Source organism: Pinus tabuliformis, chromosome 3_1, assembly GCF_031772625.1.
Source record: "Pinus tabuliformis cultivar Carrire ecotype Pingquan chromosome 3_1, CPIR1, whole genome shotgun sequence".
In the NCBI taxonomy this organism is placed as follows: domain Eukaryota; kingdom Viridiplantae; phylum Streptophyta; class Pinopsida; order Pinales; family Pinaceae; genus Pinus; species Pinus tabuliformis.
In genome coordinates this window covers 63,719,161-63,732,914 of record NC_142301.1, presented here as the reverse complement: position 1 = coordinate 63,732,914, position 13,754 = coordinate 63,719,161, and the positions used below count along the sequence as shown (strand labels likewise).

General features: G+C 39.2%; 1 protein-coding gene across 1 annotated transcript in view; it reads right to left on the bottom strand.

Moving 5' to 3' along the window:
* Positions 1-240: 240 nt before the first annotated feature.
* The window catches only part of LOC149185792 (vacuolar-processing enzyme-like), a 29,997-nt gene continuing 16,483 nt past the window's right edge, over positions 241-13,754 (bottom strand). Inside the window, exons 7-9 of the mRNA XM_089410802.1 lie at positions 1,914-2,135; positions 1,361-1,567; positions 241-682 (exon numbers count right to left, since the gene is read on the bottom strand). Of these exons, the coding sequence (XP_089266928.1) occupies positions 500-682; positions 1,361-1,567; positions 1,914-2,135 (612 nt within the window). The 3' untranslated portion in view covers positions 241-499. The remainder of the gene's footprint in view (positions 683-1,360; positions 1,568-1,913; positions 2,136-13,754) is intronic.

Sequence of the window (13,754 nt, the reverse complement as noted above, 5' to 3'; positions counted from 1 at the left end):
AGGTTTGGCAATGTTTAAGTGCTCAGAAGAAAGGCAACGAATTAGAGGAAGAGTTCTTGGTCGAAGATGCTAAGGGATACTCAATTCAACCATTGCCATGGCCTCTTTTATGAAAGGAAAATTGAGAGAAGGTCCATTTTCAACAATAGTTTGGAAAGATCCATTAACAGCGCAGCTTAATACAAATATATTATACAACTACTTGAAATATACACATTTACTGCAAGATATGCAATGGGATCATCACTAAGGAAATGCATAAGCCCCACCCTATGATATATTCCAATTTCTGCATGCAGTAGATAAAGAAAGAGTTTTGGCTCAGATGCCGGTCCATGGGCATATGACTGCACATTTTCTCTTTCTTTTGAGAAAACAACAAAGCAACGAGGTGTCATAGCATATATGTTTTTTTTATGTACAGAACATTCATCCTTGGAAATTGTCTCTCGATATTTTGATAAGCACTCACTGAAAGAAATTTGAAAGCCCTGAATTATCAAGCACTGAACCCTCTTTGAAGGGAACTCCAGGACCCAGCCGGAAATTGAGTGCATGCTTCAGCAGAAACTGTGGCCATAGTATCCATGCTGATACCTTCATTGCATATATTTGCTAGAGAACGCATGTGTTTCATGCCATACTGGGCCAGAGATCCACAGTGTCTTTCAAAAGTCCGTACCTGTCATAGAAGGAAAGTATTGTTATTAATCATTACGACTAAATAGAAAAAGGCTTGCAGCAATATGCCGAGAGTCATAAATGAAAAAAGACATTTCTCAGCATCGACCACATGTCAAGAGGCAGGACTCCATTTAACAGTTGGAATCGTGAGGATAAGCCCCACTAAAAGACCACTTTACAATGCCCCCTTTGCAGGAGGGCACCTGACCCTGATGGGGCATGCCCACCACTTCCAAGTTTTTTGAACAATCAAACCCGGGGGGGGGGCTGTAACAATGCCCCATTCTTACCAACCCACCTTCCCTCTCATGGTTACCCAACTTAATATATCAAAACATATACAAAGAAAATGCAGGATGTGACGACTTTCATCATTCAAATATCTGGATTTTCTACTATTCAAAAAAATAGGGCATTTCACATTTGCAGTTTAACTAGAAAAAATGGGACAGATTTATTTCACTTGTGTAACCTGCTGTTTGCAAATCCCGTATAAGGACAATGTCAAACTATTTAGTATTTTTACTAAAACTTCTGGAGTTTTGCAACTTGTTTAAGTAGCTTGAAATCTAAGTAGTTTATTCTAGGATGCCATATAGAGTGCAAAATGACCCTTAAGCTGCTATGAGACAGTAGAACAGAAGAAGCCAAGAAAAAAATGTAAATATAGCATTACCATTTTCTTAAGACAGTCCCAGTCATCTACCAACGGTTCCCCTTGAGGTCTCACAGCTTTTAGAATAGCAGAGCCCTTTTCTGGTCCAAATAAAAGATTTCCAACAAGCTTTACACTCTTGTCTACATGCATACGATGAGCCATGAATTCCAACAATTGTGTCTGTGCAGTGAACCTTTCCGGAGAGTCCTCCTTTGACTTCTTATACTGAAAATTGTCAAATAATAACCCAATAGCATGTTAAGCTTATGTGTGTATCCTTTTATAAGATGTAATAAACTGAAACAGTCCAACAAGTTCATATTAACTTCTATTGCATTTCATAAAACAGTTTCCACAAAGCTAAGTTTCAAAAATATTGAAGCTCGCTAAAATAGGGAGTAGTTTCACAAAAGTTCATGTTTGGCAGCAATGCAAACTGCAGAAGATGAGAAAAACTATATTCATATTTTAACCCAAAATATAGTGAAAACATATCATATAAAATTAATCACAACGCCTAGATTACAATCATGAACAACTGTCAAAATATTAATGTTTTTGAGCTACAAACCTTTTGCCACATGTAAAGAAGATCTGCATCTCGTTGATTAATTGCCTTGGCTGCAGTCCTTTCTAAGAGTAGTGAGTTCTCAAGGACCAAACTAGCATTAGAATTGGCAGAGTCAAATCCCATATATAGATACAATTCCTCTTGGCTGATAGTGAGGTTGCCATATTGCATAACATGAGAACCAGACATGTATGTATTATGGTTGGAGGTTCTGCGCTTCACCTGTAGAATATGTGTTCTATCAATGGATAATGTTGGTAAATTTTAAATAGCATGTTGATCCAGAATTCTGAAAGCCAACATGTAAAGATAACACACAATTGTTTCCAAAGACTTTTAACCAACTTCAATAATTAGTTTTGATAATTAATCAATCATGAATCTAAACATATAAAGCTCACTCTTGATGGCCCTTCACAGCAAAGATAATTAGATATGAACCAACCGCATAGAAAACATGAAAATCAATTATAAATATCTAAATACCTGAGTGGCAGTGCAAAGCTCAATTTGGGAAAAACCATAGAGCCCAAGCCATGGACAGATGACCTTGCTGTTTCTCAAGAAATGAGTTCAACTATCTAGCATATCAGAATCACATGATACAAACTACAAAAATGACCACAAAAGAAATCTCACTGGCTCCTACACTCATGGACATTGATCACTGAAGGAATACATTATTTGGTGCCAATAGGATGAGAAATCAATGTAAAATGTTTGTTTATATAGAATAACAACAGAAGAATTATAGATGATCAAAATTATCAAACAAAATGATGCACTAACAACCCAGCCACGAAAATTTTCAGAATATCAAAAGGCCATTCTCGGGCCATACCCTCAGACTCTATTTTTTTCCCATTTTTGCAAGGGCTGTTCATATTAACAAAAGGTCAGTAAAACATAATTTGACCTCTTCGGATCTGGTTTATCAATTTCTTGTTATGGGCTTCCTATTTCATGAAGTATTTTCACATCAATTTTAACAACCAGGTTGACTTTAAATTTTGTGCTGATTAGATTTTTTGAAAGGGTTAAAGTAAGCACTGGCTTAGAAATCAGTTTATTTCTGTAACTCTCATAAAAGGTTATCACATCACCAATGATAGAAGTGATGCATGCCTGTTCTGTTAGACCGTGAGTCCCTAGACAATCACAAAGTCCAAGACCACATTGCCATGAGTTGTTAATCCTTATCTTTGATGAGGTGTTGTCATGATCCACTGATGAGTTGTCAGTGAAATCTAGATCTAGAATGGTCAAATTCATGTAATATAAATTCACACCTTCAGATCAACACAAGGAGTTGAATATGGCATAAAGTCTTTTCTGCCAATTTCTTGTGGTGTCTCATTTGTGTTCAATTCTTAACATGGTATCAGAGCAATGGTTAGGAGAGGTTGATGGAAAGTTTGATCTCATAGCCCTATAGTTCCTAGGGCACGAACAAGCTATTGAAAAGCCTATGATGATAGCGATAATGAAGCTGCCTACAACAGCAAATTGCAGATTTATGATCTTTGGGATGCACAATGGCACTAAAGAGGCCATCATTCTTTTGGTCTAATTTTAATAAGTTTAATATGGTATTTGTACATCTTGCTCGGTATTCTCAAATTCTTGATTGTATATGGCATCAAATTGCTCTCACAATATGTAGATTGAGGGGTTACCTAGCAAATCCACTCATAGTAATTTGGTACGTGGTATAATCTATAAGAGAACTGAAGTCTGCATTCTATGATACGTAAGAAAATTGAGATCTACATTTTGTGATAGGTTGAAAAGAAGCAGATCAAAGATCATCCCATAGAGGTCTATTCAAAGCAGTGTTGTTAAAATCGCGATAAAATCGCGATTTTATCGGAAAATCGCGATTTTTTCCTCTGCCCGATCAAATCGCGATTTTTATCCGTAAAAATCGCCACTTTTTTTTTATACCGATTTTTATCGAAAAAATCGCGATTTTTTGCGTAAAAATCGTGGGAGGCGCGGGCAGCGGGGTTTTATATGGCAAATTCGATTTTTTTTTAATTCATTGTGCTGTCGCCGCGCGGAGGAGGAGGAGAAGAGGTGAGGGAGAGGAGCTGAAGGGTTTCCGTCGGATTTGGGAGCGAATCCAAGTGTTTTTAGGAGGAATCCAAGCCAAGATCACCAATTTGTCCATAAAAGAGGTATGTAGATTAATTTTTTTTGGTTTTGCTTCTATAAAAACTTTGGTTTTCATTGTTTTTAAAGAATTTTTTGAAATTTTTCATTGATTTGGGATGGGTAATTTGTTATGACTATGAGAACCAATTTTTTATTTTTATTTTCTCATTTTTTTTAAACATTGTTTATTTTTTTTGAATTTTCATTGTTTTTTGGCATTTGCCATTGGCATTTGGTTGGGTAACTTGGGTTTAGAAATTGGGATTTTGGAAATAATTAACTTGTAATTTTGCAAATGCTAAATTGTAATTTGTATTATGTAATCCTAAATTCCTATTTCCTAATCCTTATTTTTCCATAGGTTTGCAAATTCAAAATTCAAAAACAAACATGCCAAGGAAATTGGATCCTTTCTGGGAATATGGTGACCCTAAAACTCCGAATGATAGACAAAACTTGTATTGCAAGTTGTGTGGAAAGGAAATATTCGGGGGGTGTACAGGTTGAAGTTCCACCTTGCACAAATCCCTGGACATGATGTGGGGCCCTGTCTAAATACAAATGCTGAAATTATCCAAAAAGCCATGAGAGCATTGGGAGAATTAGAGCACACTAGAGATGCCAAAGAAGAACTCAAAAGGCAACTAAAAAGGTCAGTTGAAGGAAGTGGGCCAAGTGGCACTGGTTCTACTGCAGCGTCAGTCAATCCGGTAGCTGCATCATCATATTTTGTTCCTCGAACCACACCTGGTTCACAACCAACTACTGGTTCAATGCTAAAAAGAACTGAAAAAGAACAATCTGACAAGTTGATGACAAAATTTCTCCTCTGGAGTGATATTCCTTTCAGCATTGTAAGGAGTAATCCATTTTTCCAACCTACTGTTGATGCTATTGCCAGTGTTGGCCCGGGGTACAAAATCCCTTCTCTTCATGATTTCAGAGGCCGGCTTCTTCAAGATGAAAAGCGTGACTGCACCCAAAGATTGGAGGATTTTAGGGCATCATGGGCACAAACAGGATGCACTGTTATGTCAGATGGTTGGACTGACCAAAAGGGGAGAACCCTTATAAACTTCTTGGTTAGTTGTCCCAAGGGGACTATGTTTATCAAATCTGTTGATGCAACTCATCAAATCAAAGATGCAAGAACTTTATGTGATTTGCTGGATGTGTTTATTTTGGAGGTGGGTGCAGAAAATGTTGTCCAAGTCATAACGGACAATGCTGCAAATTATGTTGCTGCTGGTAGAATGCTTATGGACAGGCATCCTGCTTTATTTTGGACACCTTGTGCTGCCCATTGTATTGATTTGATGTTAGAGGACATAGGGAAAATTCCCTTTGTCAAAGAGGTTGTTGACTCATCAAAAAGCATCACAAAATTTATTTACAATCACACATCTGTGCTTAGCTTGATGAGAAAATGCACCAACAACAAAGAGTTGGTGCGCCCCGCCATTACACGGTTTGCGACGAGTTTCATATCTCTTCAATCCCTCTTGAATTCTATGTGGGATTTGAAGAGAATGTTTCTTTCAGAGGAGTGGCGTGCTTCGTCAATGAGCCGCAAACCAGAAGGAGAGGCCGTCTGCAGACTAGTTTCATACCAGGAAGACTTCTGGGCGAGAGTGCAGGAGGTGTGCGCTGTTACAGAACCTTTGGTAAAGGTTCTTCGGTTGGTTGATGGTGAGAAGCCCGCAATGGACTATTTGTATGAAGCCATGGACAGGGCCAAAGAAGCCATTCGGTCCTACTATGATGATAAGGGAGATGATGGGTTTCAGAGACAACTCCTTCTATGGGAAGTCATTGATGAGCGATGGAACAACACACTCCATCGTCCCATTCATGCTGCTGGGCTGTTCCTGAACCCTGCATTTTCTTATGCATGTGGGTTTAATTTTGATGTTGAGGTCGTGGAAGGATTATTAACCTGTGTCCAGAAGATGGTGAGATCTCCAGAAGAACGTATGGAGATCTCTAGACAAATTGAGCAATATAAGTTGTCAGGTGGCACATTTGGCTTTGAGATGGCTGTCATTGATAGGACGATTAAAATGCCAGGTATTTTTTAGTTTGTAGTATGTACTTTGTAACTTTGTTTCAACTTTCAAATTTCATTGTTTCTTCAAATTCCATTTTTTTCTTATGTTTATTTAAAATTTTATTTGTAATTTTGTTGTAGACGCATGGTGGAAGATGTATGGTGGCAGAGTACCCCTTTTGCAAAATCTTGCCGTACGCATCCTCAGCCAAACATGCAGCTCCTCGGGATGTGAGCGCAATTGGAGTGTATTTGAAAAAATACACAAGAAGAAGCGCAATAGGTTAACACTTAAACATTTAAAATATTGCAAATTTCCAAATAAATTTTTGAATTCATTAAAGTTTTAAACAATATTTTTTTTATAATATTAATTATTAATTATTATTTCATGAACTTTGTACAGGTTGGAGTCCCATAGACTTAATGACATGGTCTATGTCTACTACAATCTTCGATTGTGGGTGAGACAACTAGAGAAGAGTAAGACACCTGATACGGAAGCCATCTCATTGGATGGGATTGACACCACTGCTGAATGGAGGGTTGAGACCGAGAGGCCTCTCATGGATCCCACTGAGGATTGGTTAGTGCAGGATGAGGGGGAGGAGGAGGGGGAGGAGGAGGAGGAGCAGGAGCAGGAGCAGGAGGAGGAGGAGTTGGAGGAGCAGGAGGAGGAGGTGACACCGCCTACCCGGGCTACCCGGGCTACCACTACCACCAGTAGAGGACGTGGTCTCCGTCCACCTAAGCCTCCTGTAGCTGCTACTACTAGTTCTTCAGCTTCTAGAGCACGTCAGACTCCACTGCCATTTCCACCAGCACAGGCACCAGCTTCTACATCTAGAGGGAAAGAGAAAGTTGTGCCATTTTCTCGCAAGAGGGGCAGAGGAAATCAATAGGATTAGACTTTCATTTTATTGTATATGACATTATGACATGATGAGATACATTATCATATTTTTTGTTGATATTTTGAGGCTGAGTTGGACTTGGGACTCAGGACTTACTATTCAGGACATGATTCAATGTTATGTGTGATTTTAGCGCTAGAAATGATATTAAACATCTTATATATTAGTTTTTTTATCATATTTATGTGTCAATGTATTTATTTTATGTTGTAGATGGTTTAGATATTAAAAAAATTGAAAAAAAAAAAGGAAATTTTGTGCCAAACGCTTTTTTCCCGCTTTTTTCCGCTTTTTTCCCGCTTTTGTCGATTTTTTCCGCTTTTTTCCCGGCGCCGATTAAATCCCGATCGCGCTTTGTGCAACATTGATTCAAAGCGATCGAACTCTCACATCAATTTTTAGTAGACAGTACTCCTTCACATGCCAAAATTCTCATGTTATGTTTTGTGTTGCAGAATTAGCGTGACTTACCTTCCTCCATGAGGGTTTCTTTTGGCTTCATCACTTTATTTGGCAACAGTGAAAATCTTTGTATTAGTCAATTAAACAACAATACTTACCTGGTGCAATCTAAAACTTGAAGCCAAATATTGAAGACCTGCTGTGTTCCAATCCAGTGATTTAGATTGACTCAAGAGGAGATCATGAAGGCACAGTCCACGCACAGTTATTCATAACTATGAATCCAGATGTAGTTTTTTGAAGCCAAAAATCTTATGTACATCAACTTCTTGTGTCATATAAGTGGAATCCAGCCAATATCAAGCTTGAGTTTGTGCTTTAGGCCAATGATATCAGCTCATATCAGATCAAACTGTGGACAGAGATCGAGTAGTAGTTGACTGTCAATCTCGAAAAAATTTACAAGAGATCTTGCCAACACAGCCAAGAATACAGGCAAGAGAAATTCACTGAAAGAGATAAATTTACCAGCAACAAAAACACAATAAACTCAATGTTTATCCTGGAAAACCCCAATCCAAGGAAAAACCAACTAACAGAATTCTATTAGTCCCTTGGCCAAAACACGGCCAAGCTGGGCCAAGTGAGCCTTCATCGCTCACATCCCTGGCACATTACAATGAATTCTTCCCAAGCCTTTTAAAGGCTTTATTACATATCCATGGGCATGAAACAATGAGAAAGCAAAACCATATGCCTGAAACCACCAAAGTTTGAGCGAGCAACTTTGACTCTTTCACCGGATCAAGTTTAGCTAACTATCCCCCCTTAAGACTTGACTTGGGGTTTCCCTTGACCAAATCCGGCCAAACCAACCAAGTGAGCCAACACCGCTCACCTCCAAGCCCTACCATCCTCAAGGTTTATAACCAAGGTATTTGATAATCTAGCATACCCTCATATCACCGAGTTCTAACTCTAGACTTTACCAGTAATTTCCTAGAGGTATGCATGCCTTATTAGGTCTTACAATATGCCCATTTACATGCAATTACAAAATTTTCAACTTCGTTATAATAATATAAATTTTTTCTTCATTATTGTTATTCTGGCACTTAATTTGCCATCCTCTCGTCTTGTCACCACTTTAACCTCTACCTGCTTCTTGCAACTACCACCACCAAAAAATTTGCAATGCAATCATCCTAGACTCGCATTAAGTGCAAAACCTGCCCACTCTAGTCGCCTTGGCAATACAATGGCTCCATCACCAATAACTCTGGCACTATGCTTAGCATAAAGAATGGAATTAAAAATATGCCAACTAACTAAAGGGCTCAAAGAATTGTAGGCAAGTCCTTGCATAGGTACAAGAAGATTTTCTTCTCCCCCCCTCTCCTTCCAACGATTATTCAAGGGCCTGCAATCTATCATCTTGGCCAAGAGCTTCACCTCCTACATAGACACTCTCGCTAACATCAAGATCCAGCACATAAATATGTTTGCTCATCCTCACTGAATCTCTACACGACTCTATGCCTCAACTCACCACGAAAAATTGTCCCAAGCCATATTGACCTAAGCACTACATGAAGAGGCAAATCCCATCAACCTCCATATCTCCCCCGAGGGATAGCCAATAAAGCACGGAGATGGACAATTTGGAGGGGTGCTTCTAGTAAATTTCATGGCAACTCAAACTTCTTAGGGCTCTCACCTCTGCCTTTGTGACATGGCTTCAAAAACTCCCAATTCGAAGGCCAATGAATCCTCCCTTGCTCATCAACTACTGAAGGGGATTTCTTCGTTTTCCCTCATGGTTTTGTTGAGCCTGCTATGCACAACTTCACGTCTAGTGACTTCAAGTCACATGTTTCCTTCTCCAAATTCTTGCAGTTCAACTCAATTTACCACTTGTTGTGGACTTCTAGATTTCTATCTCCATGTTTGCCAATAATCCAACTATGTCTACATTGCCATCAAAAAATAAATTTGGCTCGCCCATTGCATGGTCAACATATTTGGACACTACACAAATTAGGCACCATTGAATCCTCTGTGCACACCATCTACACAGGCTTTGTAGCTATGTAAGTCAGTCCTACTATTGTAGGCAAGTCCTTGCATAGGTACAGGAATATTTTCTTCTCACCCCTCTCCTTCCAACGACTATTCGAGGGCCTGCAATCTATCATCTTGGCCAAGAGCTTCACCTCTTGTGTAGACGCTCTATCTAACATCAAGATCCAGCACATAAATATGTTTGCTCATCCTCACTAAATCTCTACATGACTCTATGCCTCAACTCACCACGGAAAATTGTCCCAAGCCATATTGACCTAAGCACTACAGTGAAGAGGCAATTCCCATCAGCCTCCATATCTCCCCCAGGGGATAGCCAATAAAGCATGGAGATGGACAATTTAGAGGGGTGCCTCTAGTAAATTTCATGGCAACTCAAACTTCTTAGGGCTCTCACCTCCGCCTTTGTGCCATGGCTTCAACAACTCCCAATTCGAAGGCCAATGAACCCTCCCATTCTCATCAACTACTCAAGGGGATTTCCTCGCTTGCCCTGATGGGTTTGTCGAGCCCGCTATGCACAACTTCACATCTAGTGACTTCAAGGCACATGTTTCCTTCTCCAAATTCTTGCAGTTCAACTCAATTTGCCACTGGATGTGGACTTCCAAATTTCTATCTCCATGTTTGCCAATAATCCAACCGTGACTACATTGCCATCAAAACATAAATTTGGGTCGCCCATTGCATGGTCAACATATTTGGAAATTGGACCCTACACAAATTAGGCACTATTGAGTCCTCTGTGCACACCATCTACACAGGCTTTGCAGCTATGAAAGCCAGTCCTAATATTGCGTCCACTTATTGCGCCTCCTAGATGGACTGTATCTCCATGTCCTACAACAACAAACCATCATCAACAATCTCCTTTGTTGCTTCTTCATGACAGCGGCAGCAACATCAACATTGTTGATCATCTTGCACCTCCTGATCCAGCAAATCTAGTAATGCCCTTGCTAGTAAACCTGCAATCAAGCATCATGTAAGAAATGCCCAACCCACTCTCACTAGACAATCCAAGCCAACCTTGGCACAAATACCAAATGAAGGTTTTAACACTATAGAATTAACAGTTGGCAACAGATTCCAAACAAAAAAGATACATGGCAAACCCACACATTAACATAGAGATTTTAACCTGGAAACCCAAACTGGGAAAACCATAAAGAATTTTCAATATATTCTTCTTTATATATATATATATATATATATATATATATATATATATATATCACGACATCCATAAACCTACAATCCCTTTACCATGGATAAGAAAACAACCATAGTTCCTTAACCAAAACTACAAAACCATGGACAAAAGAACCATTCACCACAAAATCGCTAAAGGAAAAAACCACTTGTTGAAAATTGTCAAAAGACAAAGGCAGAAAACCACCCAAAAAAAAATTTGAGGGTGCTAACCCCAAAGCACATGCAAGGGGACTTTTCCCCCCTACAAACCCACCATGCAAGGGGACTTCACCCCACTTGTGACCCCTTGAACAAGGGGAGAGCTGCCACCCTCCCTATGACCCCCCGCTAAGCCCGACGCAATGTACAGTGCATGGGATAGTCGTGAAAAGAATATAGCACATACCCAGCAAGGATCTCCATTTTGGATCCAGTGTTTTGAGATTCCAGTGTGGATCTGGGATCTCATCTTAGTACACAATACTTCCAAGAAAAAGAGTTTTGGTCTGCACCTACCCAACTTTGTGGAGGTGTTGTTGTAGCAGCTACAACAACCCCTAAATTTTTTGATAAAAGCCAGATTTTAGAGTTCCCTCTTTCAAAATCTTAGACATCTATGTGATCTAGCTCCTAAAACTATTATTCATACCCTTAGTTTGGGAAGGGAAGGGAAGGGAAGGTTCTAACTTAGAAAATTTGAGAAGTTGAATGGCGCATCGCATCTTTACAATGAATCGCATCACATCTCTACATTATGACACATTGCAACCCGATATCTCAGTGTTTCGTCAAAACTCTTTTTGCGACATCGCAATAAATCTACTCAAAGGATTGAAATGGCTATATATAACACCCCCTCCCATTTCATTTTCACCAAGTTGTGTTATCGTGAGCCTTTTTTGCTTCTTGCTCTGCGCGAGTTGCTAGCACTACCCTGTTGTCCAAATCTGCACTACGCCACCTAGAGTGCAATGCCTGCACCATGTCATAGGTTGTATTGTGCACCCTCTACCCGCAATCATTTTTCAGTAAGCATTACCCTATCTTTCCGTGACGATTAGTCTAACTAACCCTTTGCCTCCCATATGTACATATGAACATGACCGAATATTACCAGTTCACTCTGACACTTAACCATTTCCTTTTCATAACCCTTTTGTTGGTGCACCGCAATTTCATAGCGCATTGCGCTTTTGCCATTTCATATCCCCTTTGATGGCGCATAGCCTTTTCTCCTCATATTGTTGTGTTATCCTTTCTCCTCATATACTTGTCCATATCCTTTGCAGACTAATCTTGCCTTATTCCTGGTAACCTGTCCGTCCTCATTCAATTTGTTTTGAAGACCCATTTAGTTCCAATAACATTTTTATCCTTTGGTCGTGGAACCAATTCCCAAGTGTCGTTCTTCTCAATTTGATCCAGTTCTTCATTCATAGCTACTACCCAATGTTCATCTTGACTAGCTTCCTCAAAATTGCTAGGCTCAAAAGTTGCTAAAAGAGCAAGGTGGGATTGTTGTGATGAACGAAGCTGTTGACTTCTTCTGGTTCTAATTCCTTCATTTATGTTGCCGATGATTTGATTTGACGGATGATTCTTTTGACACCATTCTTTTAAAACTTTTGGAGAAGTTTCTTGTACATCCTGCTGATCATTTCTTATTTCCTCTTGGTTGATTGTTGTTTCCTTATTTGATTGGTCTTGTTCTGGAGCTTCTTCTTCATCCTTCACAGATTCTACCTCAAGCCCCTCAGAGACGATCTCATTGTTATCCTTTAGAACACAGTCTTCGTCAAAAGTAACATTTATGCTTTCAACTATTTGTTTTCGCCTCAAATTGCAACATCTCCAAGCCTTTCTTTTGCGTGAATAACCAACGAAAATACCTTTGTCAACACAGGAATCGAACTTGCGCAATTTTTGTCTTCTCTTTTGATGTAGCATTTACTTCCAAATATTTTGAAGTATTTGACGTTAGCCAATCTTCCCTTCCATAGTTCGTACGGAGTCATGTTACAATTGTTCCTAAGCAGACCTCTATTTATAATGAATACGATTGTATCGATTGCTTGAACCCAAAATTTATCATCCAATTTTGAGTCATTTAACATTGTTCTAGCCATTTCCTGTACGGTTCTGTTTTTTCTTTCAGCAACTCCATTCTGTTGTGGTGTTTTGGCTGTTGAGAATTGCCTTTTTATTCCATTTTCGTCACAATATTGTTGAAATGCTTTGGACGTGAATTCTCCGCCATTATCTGATCTCAGACATTTGATCTTCAAATCAGTTTCATTTTCGACCAATTCCTTGTAGATTTTGAAACATTTGAATGCCTCAGATTTTTTCTTTAAGAAACTGACGGTTGTCATTCTAGTGTAATCATCTATCATTAGCATAAAGTATAATTCACCATCTAAACCTTTTGTTCTCATAGGACCACATAGATCAGTATGTATTAATTCCAATGGATGTGACGCAAAGTGTTCCTTTGTCTTGAACTCAACTTTTGTCTGTTTGTCGTGCCGACAAGATTCACATATCGTATTGGTAGGTTTTGAAATTTTAGGCATTTCTCTTACTGCTTCCTTTTTGTTGATCCTGACCAAATTATCGAAATTTATGTCCCATTCGTTTGTGCCATAACCAACTTTCATCTTCTTTTGCCAAAAAGCACCCTTTAGGTGTTTCATCCAAAATGTATATGTCATTTGGAGCTCTGCTTGCTGTAGCCACAATTTTTCCAAATTTTCCTTTCTTGATTTCACATTTCTTAGAGTTGAATAGCATTGTGTGTCCTTGATCGCACATTTGTCCAACACTGAGCAGATTGTGATTCATATTTTCAACCAACAACACATCCTTTGCTAATGCATCCTTGCTTCCAAGTGTGACCGTACCTACTCCTATGACGTTTGAAGACCCATCATTTCCAAAAGACACTGTTCCATCCTTCTTTTCCTTCAAGGATATGAACTTATTTTTATCTCCAGTCATATGCGTTGAGCAACCATTGTCAACATACCAAACGTTTCTATTGCTTTGAGC